This window comes from Vipera berus (assembly GCF_964194415.1).
Source record: "Vipera berus genome assembly, chromosome: 6".
Taxonomy (NCBI): Eukaryota; Metazoa; Chordata; class Lepidosauria; order Squamata; family Viperidae; genus Vipera; species Vipera berus.
In genome coordinates, this window is record NC_138208.1 from 63,536,413 (window position 1) to 63,560,034 (window position 23,622).

The window sequence follows — 23,622 nt, forward strand, 5'->3', positions numbered from 1 at the left end:
TTATTTTTGCACTTCTAGCACATTTGAGGATTTGCTGATCAAGATGGTATAGGAAAGTCCACCTGTGTTCGTTTTATGGGTTTGATTTTTAGTTTGGGAACATTTCTCTTTTGGAACCAAATTATTCCTGCAATCTGGAAGGAATTTGATTCTTCCATTATTCAAATTTTTTACTATGGTGAAAACAGTAGGATTAAGGAGACACAAACCTAAAGCCTAAGTTGGAAGGAAAAAGAATAGATGCTTCACACTCTTATGAGTAAGGTAGGGTAGGGTAGGGTAGAATAGAACCGAAACAGAAATAGAATCATGGGGCTAGGGCAGGGGTAGACAACCTTGGCTCTTTTAAGACTCGTGGACTTCAACTGCCACAATTCCTGAGCCAGCCATGCTGAGGGAAAAGGGAGAGGTTTCCATGCTGAGCCACGCTGGCTCAGGACTTCTGGGAGTTGAAGTCCACAAGTCATAAAAGAGCCAAGCTTGCCTACCCCGGGGCTAGGGCTTTGAGATCTCATAATCCAACCCCCTGGTCAAGGCAGGAGTTCTTATTGCATCCCTGACAAATGGTTGTCCAATCTTTTCTTGAAAACCCCCACAACGGAGCCCCCACAAATCCAGGAGACAAGCTGATTGTTCTCAATCTCAGGAAATTTCTCTTTAGGTTGGATCTCATTCTGAGTGGCTTCTGCCCAGTTTCTTGTCCAGCCTTCAGGTGATTTGGAGAATAGATACAAGCCCTCTTCCCTGTGGCAAACCTTCAAGTATTGGAAGACAGCTATCATGTCACCCCTAAGACATCTCTTCATTAGTCATTAGTTTGACCTGTAAAATCCCACTAAGATCATTCTGACCCTACCTTGTCTTTCTTTTGGTGTGTGTGTGGGGGGGGGAGGGAGGACAGGAAGCAAAAGCAAAAACTGTAGTTTTTCTTCTTGGCACAAATTGCACCATTTTAAGAAGGCACAAAAGGCCCTTTCTTCTCAGAGGCAATGCTTTATAATTAGACTATTTTATTTGAAAACTCAACAAAATTTTGAGCATCATTCAACTGTGTTACTATGTGGGGGATGGGACTTGCAACCAGAGGGTGGCAGCCTATGGAAACTGTAATATAGGATGGGGAAGATTTTTTTTCTCTCAGAGTATTAGTGACAGTGTCAAAAATATTACATTACTAACCATCATGTACAGGTAATCCTCAAGTTACAAATGTAATGGACCTGCTAATTACATTCATAACCTAAGGATTCGTAGGAGTGAATCACATACCTTGAACATGATTACTTCCTGCTTTTGCCCATGCATTTGCTGATCGAATGTGCGATTAATTAGATGCACAAGGTATCTCAGGGTGGGGAAGGCTATGGGGGGCCTAGTGCTTCTGACCACCCAAGGCCTTCACCAACCCACTATCTCAGGCTTCCTCCTTCTCCCCATCCTGCCTGACCGAGTCACTTACCTTACATAGATCTTGATGATGAAGGGTGCTGTCTCCTCTACAGCCTCTCTGCCACGGTTTCACGTTGAGCAAAGGCTTACCAAGGCCTGCAGGGATCCATGTGCCTCCCGGCCTCTGTTCTCAGTGGCAAAGATGGCAAAAGGCTTTGCAAATGGAGGGAAGGATTTGGTGCTTCAGGCATTCTCTCCGTTTGCAAAGCCTTTTGCCACATATCTCATCCAGGCCTCCTTTTGCAGAGAACAGACCAGACTAAGAAACCGAAGGCTCGCTAGATCTTCGCAAGGGCGAGTATCCACAGGCCTAGTGCCTGTGGAGACCCGGCGGGGGAAGGGGAATAGGCAGGGCAAATGTTGCAGTGCCTCTGTGGTCGTTCATAAGGGTGAATGACCGCTATGGTGATGCAACATTTGTAACTTTGTGTCGTAAGTACTTGGGGAGGGTTATACCGTAGCTTTGAACGGTCACTTAGTGAACTGTAACTCAAGGATTACCTGCAATATATTCTATCAACGATTTCTGATAGATTGTCCCCATTGGCATAAATGTTATTGTAGACAATTTTCTTCTTTTTGATTTTATTTCTGGCTTATTTTTGTAATTGTTTTTAAATCGTATCTGAATATTGTACTTATTCAACAAAGTATGAGAAATATTAGTAATTCTCCCCATTTACTTTGACAGTTTATTTATTCTCATTTCTAAGGCTGCCGAATTGATGATTAATGAGGGGGAAAGGGGCACCAGGGGGATGCACATAATAGTCTTTCTGCCACAAAGGCAACATTCAAAAGGAAAAAAAATGTGTAGGTGTAATGGTAGTGACTTTCTGTTAACTTCAATAATCTTATGTCTCCCTTTTAAGGGTCTTGACAATGCAGAGAAACAGCAATGTCATTCAAGATTAAAAATGTCAGAAAAGTGTGTGTGTGTGTGTGTGTGTGTGTGTGTGTGTGTGAGAGAGAGAGAGAGAGAGAAGAATATTTAATCACAGTCCATCTGCGCAGGAAGCCATATTGGGGAGATGCCTGAAGGCTACTTAAAAGTAATCTCAATCCCACCAGCTCTGGAGGAGGTCAGTGAGATTTTGAGAAAAGCACAAATGGACAGAGATTTTGTGTTGTTGTTTTTTTGCAAGATTACCCAAACGCCCCTATTCAACACAGAATCTTGATTCCCTACTTGGATTTGTACAAACAGAAGAGTCACTGTGGACAAGGTATCTAGAGAAATAGAATTTATCAGTCTCTGAAGGGATTTTAACAGGATTCAGAAATTCAGGCATCATCAATGAGTTTCTCTCCATTTTCTTCCTGTTTTTTATGACATTCTCTACTTCCACCAGCTTCCTCTTCCTCCTCCTCTTCTGCTCCATCCGTGAAGACATCCTTTTGGCCGTAACTCAGTGTGGTACGTGCTAGGTCCACTTCAATTGGGAAAACATCTGCATGCCTTAGCACAGCATAACAATCATCATAGTACTTGGAAAGCGTGGACACAAAACGCTGGAGTTGGAATACAATATCTTGCACTGCAAAGGAGGGAAATTATTGAACAAAGAGGAACAAAAATATACATTATCCCCAGTTTATAGCCTAAAATGTGCTTGTCTTTCTATGCATGGCAATAATCCAGCATTTTACAAATGGCTAAGATGATAGTTTGGCTCTTTCAGGGTCAAACATATTTTCTTTTCATCCAGTATTCTTGTTTCTAAGGAGCTTGATTGATTTTCTTGATAGTTTTCATCTGCAGATCTACATCACTCAACTTTCTGGGAGGTCATTTGAATCTAAAGAAAAGGCAACCACACTTACCATGTTTCTGGTCTAGCAGCTCCATCTTTTCTAGCACATCCTTCCTCATTTTGGCAAAACGTGAACGTGCCTCCTGGCGGCAGCGCAGGATTAAACGATATTCATAGTTCCCAGTTCCAACCCGGTAGAGAGGTTCTCCCATGGCCTACCAAAAATACTGTGTTACTATAACAACCGATGGGGTAGACTAGGCAACATCTCATATATGTATTAAAGCTTCTTTCATGCAAACTGTGAGCTCCTCACATGATGGTGCTACATCTTTACTTGGCCAACAGACATTAAAGCAACTTTTACTGAAGGAGCAGACGCCTAGAACCCTGAGGGTAAGAAAATAAACATTTAAGGAAGCAGAAACTCATCACAAGGTCATCACATAGTAAATGAGATCAAGGAACAAATCAGGAAGATTGTCACGTTTTTCCATTCCAAATTAATGATGAATCTATCCCATATAGAAGCTTTAATGCAAATCAATATTGTCAGACTTTTTTCAACACTCCTGCAGTCATTTGCTTGAAACTTTAATTTTAATCTTTAAACTTTAATCTCTGTAATTTGCATCAACTATATTTTTTTCAATTTCTGACTATATGCTTTTTCAATAAAAAAGAAAAGTCTGCTATGAATTTGGTCCTCAAAATTTCAACTTTAGAAAGCTTTTCTTTTGCTCAAATAAAAATAATGGCATACCAGATGCTTATCAGACGTTTTGGCCTTTCCATCTAAGTCTGAGAGGGGATGATGTGCTGGAAATCATAGTCATCATTATGGGAAACAAAAGTCACCAAATACATCTCTGTATTGAGTCACTAGGATATTATCTATCCCGCTTCTATCCAGTGGCAATCAAACATTTGGCCTCTCTTCAGTAGAACTCATTAATACGTAAACAATCTATGTTCGTGGAATGCAAGAGAATCAATTTTGTGTTATTGCACTCAAAATTCCAATCTGATGCAATGTTTCTGGAAGGCATCAAGATGGAAAAGCTACCCTGAAAGCATGGCAGATGAAAATGATAGCTGACATAAAACATTTCAGTTTGAAAATTTGAAATAAGGTATAAACTTAATTCGTAAGCACCTTAAGAGTTAGGGGAAATGGAGGCATCTAGAAGGTTCATTTGATAAGACTTGGCAACACGATGCAAGATTCAATACAGAATGTACACAATAAACTTCCCTAAATTTAAATCTTTGAAAACAAGCAAGTATCTGAGTATGTCTATGAACAAATCTGGGATTTCAGTAGAAATTAGAACCTCGGTACTTACATTGCAGCTGTATTCTTCATCATCCATCTCTTTCACCTTTAAACAATACGACTGAAAGGGAACAACAAGCACAGTGTTACAGGTTACACAATAACCAACCAGCTGTAACAAAGACAAAAATAAAATGCTCCACAGTCCATTCCATTAAATTGTTAGATATATACACACACAAAATAAAAAAGCAGAAGTTTGATCAGTATTCTTTGAGTGTAAATTCAAAGCATAAAAAGATTGGAATTCTCTTTCAAAGAACATGCATTTTAAGCCTCTTGTTTTTTCTAGACGAATAATTAAAACAAAAAGAACAGCTCACCAAATACTCAAACTTGACATCCAAATACTTCTTGATAGTTAACCTGGTATCAGGAATTGCTTTGTTTAGATAGGTGTTCAAGTCAGTCAACATCTGTAAGGAAATACTGGGAGTGAAAAATGAAGATAAAGCAAAATAAAATAGACAAGCTTTTGCATACGAGAAGGCTCATCATCCAACATTAACTAGTGTATGATTTGGGGACATTTCTGCTGACTCTCAAGAGTAGTTAAGCCATTTGACACATAATAGATTAACTTTCTCATTATATGGACTAGATGACAATCTTATTTCTGAGCTAGCTCCAAGTACCAGTGCTGTATTGTTCCAATCCAAAACAATATTATTTCTACCCTGCTATCTCCATATGCTGTCCTGTCTCAATTCAAGACAAGGCAGACTAATGAAATTTATCTCAAGTTTGATATGAGAAAGTGCCTTGTCCTTATTTCTTGCTTAGCTTGTGAAGAATTGAGAAGAGGAAGCTGAATTAATAGGTCATGTGGAAAGCCTCAGATTAATAAACAAAGAGGCCATATAAAGCAGAGTTGTAGCTCACTGGTGTAGTCAGATGAAACCATCTCACATTCTTATGCCTTTTATCATGAATTTGCATGAATTGGCCATAAAATGCGCTCTAAACGTCATGTAAGTCACAACAATAGAAAAACACAGTCTGCTTAAAATAATACTACACAAACATTAGCTGTTGTCATGTTTTAATTGAACATAAGATGGAAACAGTCACAGTGCAGGGTGGAAAAAGTATGTGAACCTTTGGACTTAATAACTCGTTGACCCTCCTTTGGCAGCAATAACCTCAACCAAACATTTCCTGTAGTTGCAGATCAGACCTGCACAACGATCCGGAGTAATTTTGGACCACTCCTCTTCACAAAACTGTTTCAGTGTAGCAATATTCTTGGGATGTCTGGTGTGAATCGCTCTCTTAAGGTCAGTCACAGCATTTCAATCGGTTTGAGGTCAGGACTCTGACTGGGCCACTCCAGAAGGTGTATTCTGTTCTGTTGAAGCTATTGTTTTGTTGAATTACTTGTATGCTTTGGGTCATTGTCCTGTTGCATCACCCATCCTCTGCGGAGCTTCAGTTGGCGGACAGATGGTCATACGTTTTCCTGCAAAATGTCCTGATAAACTCTGGAATTCATTTTCCCATCAATGACAACAATCCGTCCAGGCCCTGAGGCAGCAAAGCAGTCCCAAACCATGATGCTCCCTCTGCCATGTTTTACAGTGGGGATGAAGTTTTGATGTTGGTGTGCTGTGCCTTTTTTTCTCCACACATAGTGTGTGTTTTTCTCAAACAATTCAATTTTGGTTTCATCTATCCACAGCATATTTTGCCAGTAGTGCTGTGGAACATCCAGGTGCTCTTTTGCAAACTTCAAACGTGCTGCAATATTTTTTTTGAACAGTAATGGCTTCCTCCGTGGTGTCCTCCCATGTACTCATTCTAGTTTAATGTTTTCCTTATTGTAGATGTGTCAACAAAAATGTTAGCATGTGCCAGAGATTTCTGTAGGTCTTTAGCTGACACTCTAGGATTCTTCTTTACCTCATTAAGCATTATGCGCTGTGCTCTTGCAATCATTTTTACAGGATGACCACGCCTAGGGAGAGTAGCAACAGTGCTAAACTTTCTCCATTTGTAGACAGTCTGTCTTACCGTGGACACATGAACATCAAGGCTTTTGGAGATACTTTTGTAACCCTTTCCAGCTTCATGCAAGTCAACAATTCTTGATCGTAGGTCTTCTGAGAGCTCTTTTCTGCGAGGCATGGTTCACATCAGACAGTGCTTCTTGAGACCAGTAAACCCAAAACAGGTGTGTGTTTTTAAAGGGCAGGACAGCTGTCAGCAACGCATCCAATATCATCACACTGATTGGAGTCAAGGTTGGCTCACTCCTGGCTCCAATTAGCTCTTGGAGAAGTCATTAGGCTAGGGGTTCACATACTTTTTCCACTCTGCACTGTGAATGTTTACATGTTATGTTCAATTAAAACATGACAACAGCTAATGTTTGTGTAGTATTATTTTAAGCAGACTGTGTTTTTCTATTGTTGTGACTTACATGACGTTTAGAGCGCATCTTATGGCCAATTCATGCAAAACTCCACGTAATCCCAAAGGGTTCACATACTTTTTCTTGCAACTGTAAGTCAAGTACTACCTGTATCTCAGACGTAGTGATATAAAACTTCTCAACTCTCAGTTGTGTTACCTACCTAGATTATCATATTAAAATGATACCTTATCTATTTTATTTAGTAAATATGTATGGCCATCCATCTCACATGAAATGACTCCAGGCAGCATACAACCATTACTATAAAACAACAAATAGATATTTAAATTATCAATTATAGTTACTGTTTTTATTAAAAATATAGTCTCTAAGCATGCATGTGAGAAACTCCATGTACAGTTTTTATATAAAGAATTATTCTTTTGAGAATAATAAAGATAAAACACATATTCTTACTGGTTTAATGGTTTTTAAAAGATGGATTCCAAACTTCTCAATACTGCGATGAGCATCAGCAAATTTTACAAAAGCTTCACTGGCTGCTGGCTGAGGTTCCCGTACACCAATAACCGAAAAAACATCACCAAATGCTGGTCATCATACAGCAAAAACATGCAATAGAAACTGGAGTCAAAAATCATAGATGTATTTTCTAGCATATATTACTCAATTTTTCACTTCAGACAATGACTGATACCATGAGGATTATGGAACCTGAAACCTGACATGTCAGGAGGGCACCAGAATGCAAACAGCTGATTTAGACTTTATGCTGTTCCACTTTAAATCTCATTCTAGTCAGTAAGCTAGTTCTCCAATAATTTATTATTATTATTATTATTAAATTTTTATACCGCCCTTCTCCCGAAGGACTCAGGGCGGTGTACAGGGCAATAAATATCAAAATATGAATACAAAAGTTAAAAGAAGTTAAAAAGAATTAAATAGTTATGCCCAATCTAATATAATAATTAAAACTGTGTTAAAACTAGATCCAAACCCAAACCCATCAGACCAGGCCAGATTGTTCAAATAGATAAGTTTTTAAATCGCGCCAAAAGGAGCGAAGGTCGGGGGCCATCCGGAGCTCAACCAGCAAGCGGTTCCATAGGTCTGGCGCGCCCACAGACATTCTCTGATTGGAGGCACCCTGAGGAGGCCCACTCTGTGGGAGCGCACTGGACGGAGGGAGGTTGATGCCGGCAGCAAGTGCTGCCGTAGGTAATCCGGACCCATGCCATGTAGGGCTTTATAGGTCATTACCAGCACCTTGAATCTCACCCGGAGGGCAACTGGCAGCCAATGCAGCTTGCGGAGCAGAGGTGTAACATGGGAGTATCGGGAGACCCCCAGCACCACTCGCGCGGCTGCATTCTGCACCAGTTGAAGCCTCCGCGTGGTCCTCAAGGGCAGCCCCATGTAGAGAGCGTTGCAGTAGTCCAAACGAGAGGTCACGAGCGCATGAGTGACTGTACGCAAGGCATCCTGGTCTAGATAGGGCCGCAACTGGCGCACCAGGTGAACCTGGGCGAAGGCCCCCCTAGTCACAGCTCCTATATGATCTAAGGAGAGCTGTGAATCTAGAAGGACCCCCAAGTTCCGAGCCCGATCTACGGGGGGTAATAACTCACCCCCATATTAAGAGGTGGAATATTCTGCGTTTCCCGAGATGCCAACACGCACAGCCACTCAGTCTTGTCAGAGTTGAGTTGAAGCCTGTTCCTCCCCATCCAGACCCGGACCGCCTCCAGGCAACGGGACATCACGTCGAGGGCATCACTGGGGTGGTTTGGAGTTGAAATAAAAAGCTGGGTATCATCAGCATACTGATGATAACCAACTCCAAAACCACGAATGATCTCACCGAGGCTTCATGTAGATGTTGAACAGGAGAGGCGAGAGGACCGATCCCTGAGGAACTCCACAAACAAGGGGCCTCAAGGTCGACCTCTGCCCCCCTGCCAACACCGACTGCGAACGCCCCAGAAGGTAGGAGGAGAACCACTGCAGAACTGTGCCTCCCACTCCCAACCCCCTGAGGCGCCGCAGCAGGATACCATGGTCGATGGTATCGAAAGCCGCTGAGAGGTCTAATATGACTAGGACAGAGGAACAACCCCTGTCCCGAGCCCGCCAGAGATCATTCACCAGCGCGACCAATGCCGTCTCCGTGCTGTACCCGGGCCTGAAACCCGATTGGTACGGGTCTAGATAATCAGCTTCCTCCAAGAACAAAGGGAGCTGATGCGCCACCACGCTCTCAACAACCTTCGCAAGAAAGCAAAGGTTGGAGACCGGACGAAAGTTATTTAATACAGCTGGGTCCAGGGCGGCAGGAAAACTACCCTCCCTCAAAGAAGCAGTTATCACTGCCTGGAGCCAGCCTCGTGTCCCATCCCGGGCTGCATAGACCAGCCAGGAGGGGCACGGGTCCAACAAACACGTGGTGGAGCTCAGCTTCCCCATGATCCTGTCCACATCTTCAGGAGTCACAGGATCAAACTCCTCCCAGATAATATCGACAAGACTGCCCTCGTCCTCATCGTTAGACTCTGCCCAGTCGGAGTCCAAACCGGTCCGAATCCGAGCAATTTTGTCCGACAGATGTTGACTAAACTCCTCGGCACGACCCTGCAAGGGCTCCTCCCTCACCTCCTGATTAAGGAGGGAGCGAGTTACCCTAAACAGGGCAGCCGGGCGATTATCTGCGGACGTGATGAGGGCGGCAAAGTGATTAGACCTTGCCGTCCTCATCGCCGTGAGATAAGATCTTGTGAAAGACCTTAGTCGCAACCAGTCGGATTCAGATCGGCTGGATCTCCAACAGCTCTCTAGGCCCCGTCTCCGACGCTTCATCTCCCGGAGCTCCATGGAAAACCATGGTGCCCATTGGGATCTGCACCGGGCCAAGGGCCGCATGGGTACAACTCGGTCGAGTGCCTCCATGGCCGCCTTTTCCCAGGCTTCCACTAGGGCATCGGCCGAGCTGTGAGCAAAGGAGGCAGGTGGGGGCCCAAGCGCTGCCTGGAACCGCTCAGGGTCCATTAAGTGCCTAGGGCAGAACCATCTCGTTGGTTCAACCACCCCGTGACGGGGAGTGGCAAAACGGAAGACCAACCGCAGGAGGTAATGATCGGTCCATGACAGGGGTATAACAATTGGAGAACCCCCACCTAGATCATGTAACCACCATCCAGATAGGAAAACCAAATTGAGCGTGTGACCCCCCCCCATGAGTTGGACCCTGAATAACTTGCGTCAGGTCCATGGCCGTCATGGAAGCCATGAAGTCCCGAGCTAACTCAGATGATCCCCCCAGGGATGGTAGATTAAAGTCACCCAAAACCATAAGTTTGGGGAACTCAATTACCAACCCTGAGAGGATGTCGAGAAGCTCAGGCAGGGCTGCTGCTGCGCGACTAGGCGAAAGGTACACCAGTAGCAAGCCCAACTGAGCTCTAGGGCCACATCTCAGGAGGAGGGACTCACACCTGACTATTTGGACAACGGTGGCCTCCTGCGGACATAAGGTCTCCCTCACGACTCCAGCCACTCCTCCACCCCTACCCTGAGCTCGAGGCTGGTGCAGCACCCGGAAACCCAATGGACAAAGATCAACCAGAGGGACACCACCCTCTGGGCCCAACCAGGTCTCCGTGATGCAAGCCAGGTCCGCATGCTCCTCCTCGATCAAATCACGTATAAGAGGAGCCTTGTTGGCTACGGACCTGGCATTAAGATACACGAGCCTGAGCTCAGGTGGCTGCTCATCCTCGCTCCCGGAACCATAGGCTGAAACCAGGGGGTCGGAGCGCATCACCGCTCGAAGACAGCGGGGACGCACTCCTGGATATTGATACGGCCCCCTGTTCATACGCCTGCTGCCATTCCCTACCGCCATGGGAATAGACAAACCCACACCCCGCTCCGGGGCCCCAGAGGCACCCAACCCAAGCCTCGTCACGGCACGATCAATCCCAGGCCTGGTCTGAGAAACGGTTGGTGGAACCCCCCCAGTCTCAAACCAAACCTTTTGAGAACCCTCCCCCCTCCCTAACCCCACAAAAAATTGAGCTAAAAAGTACACCAGGGGCCTCTTATTAAATTTATGACGGAGGCTCCTGTCCTTTGGAAAGAATATTATGGCCATTCTCACAAAATTGGTGCTATGATGGTTATGGCCAATCATAAACCTGAGATACATCCCCACAAGGTTCTCTGTTTCCTTAGTTTTCTTCTGTTTTTTCTTCTAGGTAACTAAGCGTGCTTCCAAAACACCACTGCAGATTCCTATTAGTTTTTTCTTATAAATACCTCTCAGACATTAGCAGGGCCCAGAAGAATCTTGGCTGTTACTTGGCTGTTTATTTTGTAGCATGCTAGTTGCATATTTATTTTAATTTCAATGAACTAAAAAATAAATTAAGTCAGGTTGGCAGAGTCAGACTGCGAGAAACTGCGAGTCTGGGAGTTCTAGTCCCACCTTAGGCACAAAACCAGTCAATTTATCTCAGCCCTAGGAAGGAGACAATGGCAAACCACTACTGAAAAACCTTGCCCAGAAAACTTCAGGGATTTGTCCAGGCAGTCTCCAAGAATTGGACATGACTGAACAGAAGGGGGAAAAAAGGTGGAGCACACATTAGCATCTCAATTCAAACTGCTATGTGATTTTTAAAGAGGTTATGGCCATAATTGGCAAATCCTCTACCCATTTACCTCTGTGAGTCTGAGACAGTTCAAAGAAGGCTCTGAGAAGACTCTTGGTATGTTCTGTCATCCCTAGGCAAAGAGGAAGGGGAAAAAAATACTAGCCATTCACTAAAATCCCATTTATCTAGGAACTTTTGTTACTTTTTAGTCTACATTTTAACACTAAACCAGTTGTTTGGTAAAAGAAAACAAAATCAAAATATGGTTGGGGACAAGTCAACACTGATATGTTTTTATTCTGAGATTGTCTGCAGAAGTAACTGAATGGTGAAAGTTGTACTGACTGAATGCAAATGTCATTCTTTGCTCTTCACTGATCATGCTCTGTTTTGTGCTTCTGGGAATAATTTGCTTGCCACAACTGACGTATTCATTATAAACCACACAAAAGCATCAACTCTTTCCATGGCCTTCTGATAAAAGAAATCTGCTTGGGGCTCTAGGGAAGGAGCTCTACCTACAGACCAAATAACTTGTCAATGAGACTGAAAATAAGCCATGCTGAAGATTTTACTGATAATAAGCCACGTTGTCAATATATCAAGCAAAATAATGCTTCAAGATGCTTTTGTATGGTAAACAGAATGGGCAATTCCACCAGTCACATACGATCCTGATCTCAAGATCTACGTGTAGCTCCAAGATATTTACTTTTTTCTACTACTGCTTGTTTCCTTCTAAACAGCTGAGAAACACTCACTCTCAAATTCACAAACTGTTATTGTACTAATTTGCAAGATAGCAGAAGGGGGGAGACAATGCAATGTCAGCCCATAAGAGGGGAGTTTTTATTGTTTTTCGATTCTTGTGTGTTAATGGAGTGGGAGAGATTTACAGTATCTTCACAGCATCATCAGCCACTGTTGAAATGATATAAAGTCTGTCATAATTATTATTTGGCACAATAATGGTTAGAATGTTCTTGAAGGTGCTGTAAGTCACTAGTGGGGAATTACCTAATTCTGGGTGTTTGCGTAAGAGGGGGTTTATCTTAAAAAGGCAGTGGGTGGAAAAAAGCTTTGTAGATGTGAAAGAGGGACAGTCCACATCTACTCATCCAATGTTCCAGATGCAAGTAGGTCTAACCTGCCACTGCCCGCATATCATTAAGGGCTGAAAGCCTGCATGTGTGTACAATATACTTACTCAAATCAATTGATCTTCCAAGAAATCATCATTGATATGAGCTGTAAGATGACATTTCCAGACCACAAAGAAAAAAGGGTGATTACCTTTATATAGTTCTGCAGTCCTCTCTAGCTCTTCTAATCGCTTTACCAACCCATCTATAACATTAAAGAAAATGAGTTGACTACAATAGTAAATTATTTTAGGAGCATAAAGCGTTACATCTATTATTTCACATCCTGCAGTCTGTAACGATGGAGGCCAAACATTGACCTTCTTTCTAGGTAGTTGCCATTGTATCTCTCAGTATTTTCTCTTCTCAAGGTTAAACATGTCCAGTTTTTTTCAATACCTTTTCATTGGGCCTCCGTTCCTAGTGCCCTGATTACTTTCATGCTTTTTGTGAACCTGTTTCATTTTTCCTGAAAAGATTAATGTTTGCTTGAGGTGGGCTAGGTCTATGGCATAATAAAGTGGAACCATTGTTTTCCATGATTTGGAAACAAATTATTTCATTGATGCAGCCTAAAAATGTTCCATGTTTTTGCATCATCCTCATACTGCTGACTCATACTAACTTTGCAATCAAGCCAGATGCCCTTGTGTATTTCATACCTTATTCCTAAGCGAATCAGATATCCTTTTGCATTTATGGCCTTTAAATTTCATTGTTATTTTTCAACCGATTTCTCTAGAGAACCAGCTTCATTTTATTTTGTTTGCTCAGATATTATCACACCCAGTTTCCACAATCTGGTAAGTATCCTCTTCACGTTCTTTATAACAACAACATTGAAGAATAGATTTAGGACCATTATCGTCCACTTCATAACTTCTTTTCAATGTTGTGAAGCACTGATGAGCACTCTGTATGATTTATTAAAATTGTCTTCTGACATAAAGTGATATATGACTAGTCCAAAACAACTTATTCTTGTCAAATCCATGCTGACTTCTGCAAATTACCACACTGCTTTCAAAGTAGTTTTGAATCAACATCTTTATGATACATTCTAGAATATTCCAGGAAATAATACAAAATTTTAACTCTCTGGAATCCTTCACCCTCTCATTTTTAAAAGGAAGATTTGCTTTCTTTCACCAAATTGACTCTTCATCTCTTCTTCATAATTTCTCAAAGACAATACATAAAGTTTTAATAAGACTATCATCTAATTTCTACATTGCTGTAGAAAGCCATTCACTTGATGCTACAGATTTAATCTCAAAATAAACAGGCATTTTTTGACCATCTCAATATCCCAATTCTTTCTCAGGGCCCTTTCTATGGGTTAAATGACATGATGGGAATAGTGCGAAGTTTAAGCCCATGCTGCCCACAGATGCCATTTCTCCTGACACAGCCATGCTTTTATGCACTTGTCAGACCTTTGGAGAGGGTAAAAAGCTTGACAAAGGTAACAGAATTTCATTCTGAGACCACAGATAAGCTTGGCAGATCACTATAAAGAATGGCTACTGCCCTGCCTTACAACTGGAGGGCTAGGATAGAGATATAGTAGCTCACCTGAGGATCACCCTAAAGCGGTGAGGTTTGAAGCGGGCATCTCTGGTATTTAACAAGTATATTACATTGGCTCTCAACCCCACAGTTATGAGCCAAGTATCAACATCATCAACTGAACGAGATTCAATTTCAGGAAAAGGCATATTTGTTGAGAATGTTTAATCTGTGATGGCACTTGGCTCAACCAGCACCAATGGTCACACTGCTTCTTGCATATTACTTACCATTGCAGAGGATAGCTCGGGTCAGTCCTAAGGCATCTGCTGTCCCTGAGCTCATGTTCTCTACCAGGCGGTGCTTCACTTTCTTTAGCACTGCATTCCAGGAAAGAGACGTTACAATCCATAAGCAGCATTTTCCAACATGTAGCATAATCCCTGCATTTCACAGAAACAGGCTAATTTTTTTTAAAGAGAGTCAGTTTTTCCTACCAATGTCTAAACTTTTTCCTTGCTTTGGATCAGCCTGGAGCTTGTTGTAATGAATTGTCACCTCTCCCTAAAAGACCAAAACCAAATATTACGGTTTTGTAATAGAAAGGCACAACTATGTGAGTGAGCAAAAATCCACAATTTACATTCCAGCAAGCCTTAAAGTATCTCACCTTCACCACCTGTATCATTTTGGCTACTTCTACTTTGGTTTTTCCTTTGACTGATTTCCCATTCACGCCTGTGATTTCATCACCAGCTGCCAACGTTCCATCGAGAACTGCAGGAGTATTGTCAAATACCTGAGGAGGAATACATAGTGATGGTGGAAGAGCCAAGGTGGTGCAGTGGTTAGAATGCAGGCTAATTCTGCCCACTGCTAGGAGTTCAATTCTGACCGGCTCAAGGTTGACTCAGCCTTCCATCCTTCTGAAGTTGGTAAAACGAGGACCCAAATTGTTGGGAGAAATATGATGACTCTGTAAACTACTTAGAGAAGGCTGTAAAGCACTGTGAAGTGGTACATAAGTCTAAGTGTGACGGCTATGATGAAAGAAGCCAAAGAGAAGGAACTAAAGTTTCCATGCATAATTGCTAATTTTCTTGCCACATTTGTTACTTATAAAGTGTCTTAATTTTCAGAAATATCATGACACGACCTTCATAAACACTTGTTGCTTATCTATACTGTGTGGTGCTGAAGCCATCCAAAAACTAGTGTTCCCAGTTGAAATATGCCATGCTACTGAAGGTTTATTTGATATCCATTCTTCTATAATAAAAGCTGTTAGCTGACCTGAAGTGTTTTTTAGTTCAGAGATTTCAAACCAGTTAAATTTTTTCACTTTCCATAGTTCACTCACCATTTGGGCAGCTTCCCGTATCACACTTCATTAGACACTGAAAGAAATCTTACTGCCACTTGTGAGAAGGTTCATAGACTAACCTTTTGAAATTAGAGTACATTCAAAACTACGACTGAATTTTCCCTGAACTCCTCTTGTTTAACATCTGTGGCAGGATTTCTTTTAAATTTTGAGCTCACATATAAGAACCAAGGAATTTGAAGTATCTTTCTATTCCAGGCCATGAACTTATTTTTATGAAAGAGAAATTAGCTATACCAGATAAGAAAATACATCAGTTCAGTTGTTTATCTCATTGACATATAGACTGATAGTCCATTAAAAAAAATAAACTATTTATTATCCCATAAAGCTTCACACACTGTGGTCCACCTTTCTTTGTTGCTGTTACTATTGTTGTTCCTATTGCTACAGGCTACAAGGCTGGATCCTCAAAAATGTTCCCACAATCAAAACTCTACTCCCAAGATGTTGCACGCAATTTTTATTATTTTTTTTCTTTCTAAGCATATATTCCTCTTCCCTAACACTAACCTGGACGATATACAGGCAGGGACAATATTGGGCTCCTCCACCTAAACTAATCCCAATCAGATTCTGAGAGTCTTTCTTCAAGGTCACTGTTCCAGGTACTGTAGGAATCCCCCTAAAACAGACATAAAAACAAAAACACCTGCCAACTGCTCCTTTTACCACAACAGAGATATAGATAAAAGGAATCAAAATTGTGTTAGATATTTATTTCCTAAATATCAAGGTTCAGACTAAGAAGATAAATTCAACAATAAAATACAATCTGAGAGTGAGATGGGTGGCCTCTAAATTTATATTAAATTTATATATATATATATATATATATATATATATATATATATATATATATATATATATATATATATATATATATATATATATATATATATATATATATATATATATATATATATATATATATATATATATATATATATATATATATATATATATATATGTAATGTATATGTATATGTATATGTATATATGTATATATGTATATATACATAAATATATATGTGTGTATATATATATGTGTGTGTGTGTGTATATATATATATATATATATGTATGTATGTATATATATGTATGTATGTATGTATGTATATATATATATATATATATATATATATATATATATATATATATATATATATATATATGTATATGTATGTATGTATATATATATATATAAAATGTGAACAAAATCTTTGTTCATCTTGATTCAACCATGTAAATTATTTTCAGAAGCATAGCAAGAGCCAAAATGTCTTGCATGATTAAACTGTAGTCACTTGGTGATAGTTTTTAGCCTCAGATTACCAGCCTTAACTTCCAGTCAGCTCTTCTTAGATTTTAAATTAGTTTCATAGCGACATAAAAACCAGATGTAAATTTACAAAGTTCATTCTATTATTTTCTAACACAAATCACTGTTGCACTGATTTTTACTTCTCGGACTTACTCTCTTTAAAATAAAAACTGATTATTTTTCCTGCAGGCATTAAAATTTGACACTTTCAGACATGTACAGTCAGGTCCAGAAATATTGGGACATCGACACAATTCTAACATCTTTGGCTCTATACACCACCACAATGGATTTGGAATGAAACAAACACAATGTGCTTTAACTGCAGACTGTCAGCTTTAACTTGAGGGTATTTACATCCAACTCAGGTGAACGGTGTAGGAATTACAACAGTTAGCATATGTGCCTCCCACTTAGTAAGGGACCAATAGTAATGGGACAATTGGCTTCTCAGCTGTTCCATGGCCAGGTATGTGATATTCCCTCATTACCCCAATTACAATGTGCAGATAAAAGGCCCAGAGTTCATTTCCAGTGTGCTATTTGCATTTGGAATCTGTTGCTGTCAACTCTCAAGATGAGATCCAAAGAGCTGTCACTATCAGTGAAGCAAGCCATCATTAGGCTGAAGAAACAAAACAAACCCATCAGAGAGATAGCAAGAACATTAGGCGTGGCCAAAACAACTGTTTGGAACATTCTCAAAAAGAAGGAACGCACCAGTGAGCTCAGCAACACCAAAAGACCCGGGAGACCACAGAAAACAACTGTGGTGGATGACCGAAGAATTCTTTCCCTGGTGAAGAAAACCCCCTTCACAACAGTTGGCCAGATCAAGAACACTCTCCAGGAGGTAGGTGTATGTGTGTCAAAGTCAACAATCAAGAGAAGACTTCACCAGAGTGAATACAGAGGGTTCAACACAAGATGTAAACCATTGATGAGCCTCAAAAACAGGAAGGCCAGATTAGAGTTTGCCAAACGACATCTAAAAAAGCCTTCACAGTTCTGGAACAACATCCTATGGACAGATGAGACCAAGATCAACTTGTACCAGAGTGATGGGAAGAGAAGAGTATGGAGAAGGAAAGGAACTGCTCATGATCCTAAGCATACCACCTCATCAGTGAAGCATGGTGATGGTAGTGTCATGGCGTGGGCATGTATGGCTGCCAATGGAACTGGTTCTCTTGTATTTATTGATGATGTGACTGCTGACAAAAGCAGCAGGATGAAGTCTGATGTGTTTCGGGCAATATTATCTGCTCACATTCAGCCAAATGCTACAGAACTCATTGGACGGCGCTTCACAGTGCAGATGGACAATGACCCAAAGCATACTGCAAAAGCAACCAAAGAGTTTATGAAGGGACAGAAGTGGAATGTTATGCAATGGCCAAGTCAATCACCTGACCTGAACCCATTGAGCATGCATTTCACTTGCTGAAGACAAAACTGAAGGGAAAATGCCCCAAGAACAAGCAGGAACTGAAGATAGTTGCAGTAGATGCCTGGCAGAGCATCACCAGGGATGAAACCCAGCGTCTGGTGATGTCTATGCGTTCCAGACTTTAGGCTGTGATTGTCTGCAAAGGATTTGCAACCAAGTATTAAAAAGGGAAAGTTTGATTTATGATTATTATTCTGTCCCATTACTATTGGTCCCTTACCAAGTGGGAGGCACATATGCCAACTGTTGTAATTCCTACACCGTTCACCTGAGTTGGGTGTAAATACCCTCACATTAAAGCTGACAGTCTGCAGTTAAAGCACAATGTGTTTGTTTCATTCCAAATCCATTGTGGTGGTGTATAGAGCCAAAGATGTTAGAATTGTGTCGATGTCCCAATATTTCTGGACCTGACTGTATATCACAAGCTTCTCCTGTAATTTTGACAGTATATATCTATATTCTTATTGTAATTTATTATTTTCTCATTCAGTTCTCTCCAAATCTGTTAGATTCTGAATTCACAATCTATGTAATAAGTCTGCCAGGAGAATATAAATTGAATCAAGTAAAATCTGAAAAATAGCAATCACCTAATAACAACAGAGAAATTAATCTAAACTATATCCATAAGTGCCCAGTTTACATGTTTTTCCCAGTCATTTAACCAAGGAAATACTGAAGATTTTCACTTAGCTTCTATAGAATGCTCTTTCCCAATCCAAACTGGAGAAAAAGATCTGTAACTGAATAAAGCTCCAGAACTAAGGCATTTTGATTTAGCTCTAAATCTACTAGGCTTTGAGTGTGCTTTGCTATTTTTTAAATTCTTATTACAATTTTTTTTCTCAGTCAAGTAATTATTGTTGTGTGCTTTCCAAACAATTCTAATTCCAGTTTCATGTTTCCCCCAAATCAAATACAAAGATACACACTACTAGCAGGAAACAGGGAAAAAGAAAAAAAAAACTTACAGCTTGTCTTCCTCAATGTCATACTCCAGGTCTGCAAACATTGTTTTAAACTACTAATGACTTTGTAAAGAATCTGATTTTTCCAGACTACCTAAAAGGAAAAAAAGGTCATCAATGGAGAGTACTAATCTCGTCTTTTCATATGCCCAGCAAAATCTTTGTCATTGCTTTTCTAACTTCTATCTGCTGAACAGTAAGAAAAACTGTCTGCCTTCTCTCAGGTTAGTATTATTAAACAATCTGTGAAGTTATTCATAATATAAGAAGCATATCACAAAACAATGTAAAGGCCTCATTCCTAACTTTGAAACATTTACAGCTAAAAGAGTATACATTATAACAAATGCTAAATTATAATATTTCTCAAGTCCAGTCTTCAAGTAATGATTCTGCTTAGCTGATATCTGACATCATTAAGCAAATCACTGTGGTCATTAAGCAAATCTACAGTCATTAAGCAAATGTTATAGTGGCAAAGATGAACCCATTCTTCCCAAATGAGTGTTTTTGCCATAAACCAGGAAAAAAGTTGCAAATCATGGTCACATGACTGCAGGCATTGCAACCAGTTGTAAAGGTGAGCCTGTCGCCAAGCTTCCAAAATGTGGTCACATGACCGTGCTGGGCAGTTGTGGCATAACACTCTATAATTGCTAGTGCTTTATGGGCCATTTAATAGGAAATTTAATAATGGTTCATTTATGGGCCATTTAATAGGACATTTAATAATGGTTCAAAGTTATGGCAGTCTCAGAAAAAGTGACCTGTCCTCAAAGTTATAATCAACTACCCTTGTGGTCACATGATTGCAATTTGGGCACTTCACAGCCAGCTCACATTTCACAAGCGGTTGCAGGATTCTATTATCACAATGATCACAATTTGTGACCCTCCAGCAGTTTCCAACAAGTAACATCAACTGGGGAAGACAGACTACATGATTTTCTTAACTACCATGGTAAAAATGGTAATAAAATCACGTGATGACTCATTTAATGACATCGCTTAGCAGCCAAAATTTCGATCCTAATTGGGGTTGTAGTATATCAAATATTTTTCATGGATAAAGCATCAGACCAAAAATACCAATATTATTTTATCGGATTCACCAGTCTATATAACACTGTATTGCCTGGTCTGGCTGGCAGTAATTCTCAATCTCAAGCAGCCCTAATTTCCTAGTCCTGCTTCTTGACTTTTCAACTGGAAACTACTTCAAGTGGAGCTGTCAAAACTTAAATCTGTCTTTTAACTATCAACATTTGTGCTAGCTACTGAACACATAACTCATTTTAAGATATATATATATATATATATATATATATATATATATATATATATATATATATATATATATATATATATATATATATATATACACGATATATATATGCATAATAGCTGCAGCACTATGTCTTAAGACATGTGCATTCTCAAAAATCAATGTGATTTGTAACGAGAGAAATCTGCTACACAAGTTCAAATAGGTTAACTGTTGATCTTTGACAACCGTTATCTCTTCTCTTCCTATTTTGCCATTTCTTGGAAACATCACTGTGACCTGTATTTTGGAAAATCGATGTAATAGTTTTTTAAGAATGGCCTTAAAAACCTTAACGTCAATTGCTTTTAATATCCCCTAGATAGGTAAATACAAACTGGTGCTAAAGCGTCTTTCTGAGGGTGCAGTCACTTATTTTTAGAAGATGATGATGATGATACTGGTATAATATGTGACATAGTGGTTAAGGTGCTGGATTAGAGCTGGAGAGATTCTGGTTCATCCTCAGCCACAAATACAGTATTCATTGAATAACCTTGGGCCAGTTGCTTTATGTCAGCCTAACCTACTTCAAAGAGTTTTGCGAAGAAGAATTGGAAGAGGCAGAGCTATGTATCCCACCCTGATCTTCTGGAGGAAAGAAGATATAAATCTAATAAATAACTGTTAGTTGTGAGGACCGAAAAAACTGAATTTAGCCACCAGGCTGCAAAATTGACTTGGGCTGAAAAATCACCTGCAGACAGACATGTCCATAGAACACGTTGTTGCAAGGTAAAGGTAAAGGTTCCCCCGCACATGCGTGCTAGTTGTTTCCGACTCTAGGGGCCGGTGCTCATCTCCGTTTCAAAGCCGAAGAGCCAGCGCTTGTCCGAGGACGTCTCTGTGGTCATGTGGCCAGGATGACTAGATGCCAAAGGCGCACGGAATGCTGTTACCTTCCCACCGTAGTGGTCCCTATTTTTCCACTTGCATTTTTACGTGCTTTCAAACTGCTAGGTTGGCAGAAGCTGGGACGAGTAACAGGCGCTCACTCTGTTGCGGCACTCGGGATTCGACCCGCCAAACTGCCAACCTTCTGATCGACAAGCTCAGCATCCTAACCCACTGAGCCACCGCGTCCCTATGTTGTTGCAAGGTACAGATGGGTTAATAAAAAAAAAATCCAAGCTGCCCCCCCCTCCTTTCTCTCTCTCTCATTCAGCAAAGCAACAATGAACTATGCAAGTAAGCAAGCGGGGCACATTTTTCCCATTGGAAGTCTTAGCCATAGGAATCACTTGAGCCTGAAGAGGGAATCTGGACCAGAAACACTACTACCCTTTTCAGTTGCAGAACTAGGGAGAGGCGGGACTCCAACCTTCCCCGTCCACGAATGTCAAGATTTACCCACGAAGCCAATAGGGAACCCATTCCTCCCCAAAATCATCATTCTCTTCCCTCTTGGCCCCTTCCCAGAGGAATCCCGAAGGTGCCTTTTCACGAGGCAACTGGACTTCAAGAACGTCCAGCTGCCTCGTGAAAAAGCACCTTTGGGATAACTGTGACCTGGATAACTGAGAATCTCCATAGATATTCCCAGAGGAAGCACAACGCTCTCACCAGGGAAATGGAGCCTTTCAACCACTGCCTCGCCGGAAGCCTGTCTCGAACTCCGTGCCCACCTACCCGTCTTCTCTTTCCGTAAAAGCAGCGGGACCCGGGGGTGGGGGGGGGAGAAAGAGAAAGTCTCCCACGTCACTGTCAAACCTGCCCGGAGGACTCCGCCCCCAACCTGCATAGATCCAGGAGGCTCTGAGTTAAGGAAGGTATAGGAGACACACGGGAGGGGGGGGGAAACAGCACCTTAATAACATCTCGCGATACTAAGCTTGATCTAGCGTTAGAAGTGAGCCGTCTCGGTACTGTAGTAAGATGCTCTCTTGACGTCACAAAGGCGGGGCGGGGCAACTGAGGGGAGACGTCTACTTTCACTAGTTAAGGCAGGGGTAGGCAACCTCGGCTCTTTTATGACTCATGGACTTCAACTCCCAGAATTCCTGAGCCAGCTTGGCTGGCTCAGGAATTCTGGGAGTTGAAGTCCATGAGTCATAAAAGAGCCGAGGTTGCCTACCTCTGAGTTAAGGTGAGCAGGTGGAAAGTGGAGGGCAACATTTTCAGTAAAACGGCGGAAAGACGTGGAGGATTGGTTGTAGCAAACGTTTTCACGGGTTTTCAAATTGGCAAGTGGCTGAAACACAGTGTTGCCCTCTTGGTCCCACTATTTCCTGCAAAAGAAAGATGGGAGTTATTTTACAAGTAGGAATCATGCTGGGAATTCTGGGACTTGGAGTCCACATGTTTTAAGTTGCCAAGTTTAAGAAACACTAATACGTTTTAAGACACCAGGATGGGGGAAAAAACAGGCAGATGAAATATACTAGCATTGGGAAGCTAATTAACATCTGTGATTATTTACTGTACGGCGTATCATACATAGACTAGCAATATATATAAACATTTAATCTAGATTAGTAGAACCCAATAAAATATAAATATTAAATGTTAAAAAGCTCCTAGACATTGATATCTGCCATGAGATAAAAGGCAAATATATTATTTTCTATGTTCAAGTTCAACATTTAGGGCAGCTGAAAGCAAAGACCTTCTTTATCTCTTACTTGCATTTCCTCGCTTGGTTTAACAAACTCAGAAGTTTGTTCATTAGGTTTTGTTCTAATAGAAGCAGAAACATGGTCACACTATGAGTTTAGGCCTTTTTTTAAGTACTTCATGGCTACTAGCAAATGACAAGATTTAATTATATAGCACTGCTGGAATTTATGTACTGACAATACCACTAAGCAAGTATACAGACAAGTGTGAGGTGTAGCTTAATAGAGAAAATATTGCATATATTTTTACCTCTGCAAAAGAATTCGAGTCTTAAAAGGAGGATTTGATTTAGGGAATCGAGAGGAAATCTTACTGCATCATGTGCCATTTTTTCCCC

At 41.0% G+C, this 23,622-nt stretch overlaps 1 protein-coding gene across 3 annotated transcripts; it reads right to left on the reverse strand.

Moving 5' to 3' along the window:
- Nucleotides 1–2,678: 2,678 nt before the first annotated feature.
- Nucleotides 2,679–22,444, reverse strand: PICK1 (protein interacting with PRKCA 1). Of its 3 annotated transcripts, none has more exons than XM_081331209.1 (13): nt 22,233–22,444; nt 19,349–19,439; nt 16,114–16,225; nt 14,887–15,015; nt 14,714–14,780; nt 14,507–14,596; nt 12,859–12,912; nt 11,633–11,695; nt 7,370–7,503; nt 4,863–4,955; nt 4,550–4,600; nt 3,274–3,418; nt 2,679–2,987 (listed from the first exon to the last, which is right to left on the reverse strand). In XM_081331209.1, the coding sequence occupies exons 2-13, from the start codon at nt 19,387–19,389 to the stop codon at nt 2,734–2,736; spliced, it is 1,233 nt and encodes a 410-aa protein (XP_081187335.1). In that variant the 5' UTR covers nt 19,390–19,439; nt 22,233–22,444; the 3' UTR covers nt 2,679–2,733. The 3 variants fall into 3 exon arrangements, with proteins under 3 accessions (XP_081187335.1, XP_081187336.1, XP_081187337.1); XM_081331210.1 differs by having other exon boundaries at nt 19,349–19,435; nt 22,295–22,435; XM_081331211.1 differs by having other exon boundaries at nt 19,349–19,435; nt 22,233–22,409.
- Nucleotides 22,445–23,622: the final 1,178 nt, after the last annotated feature.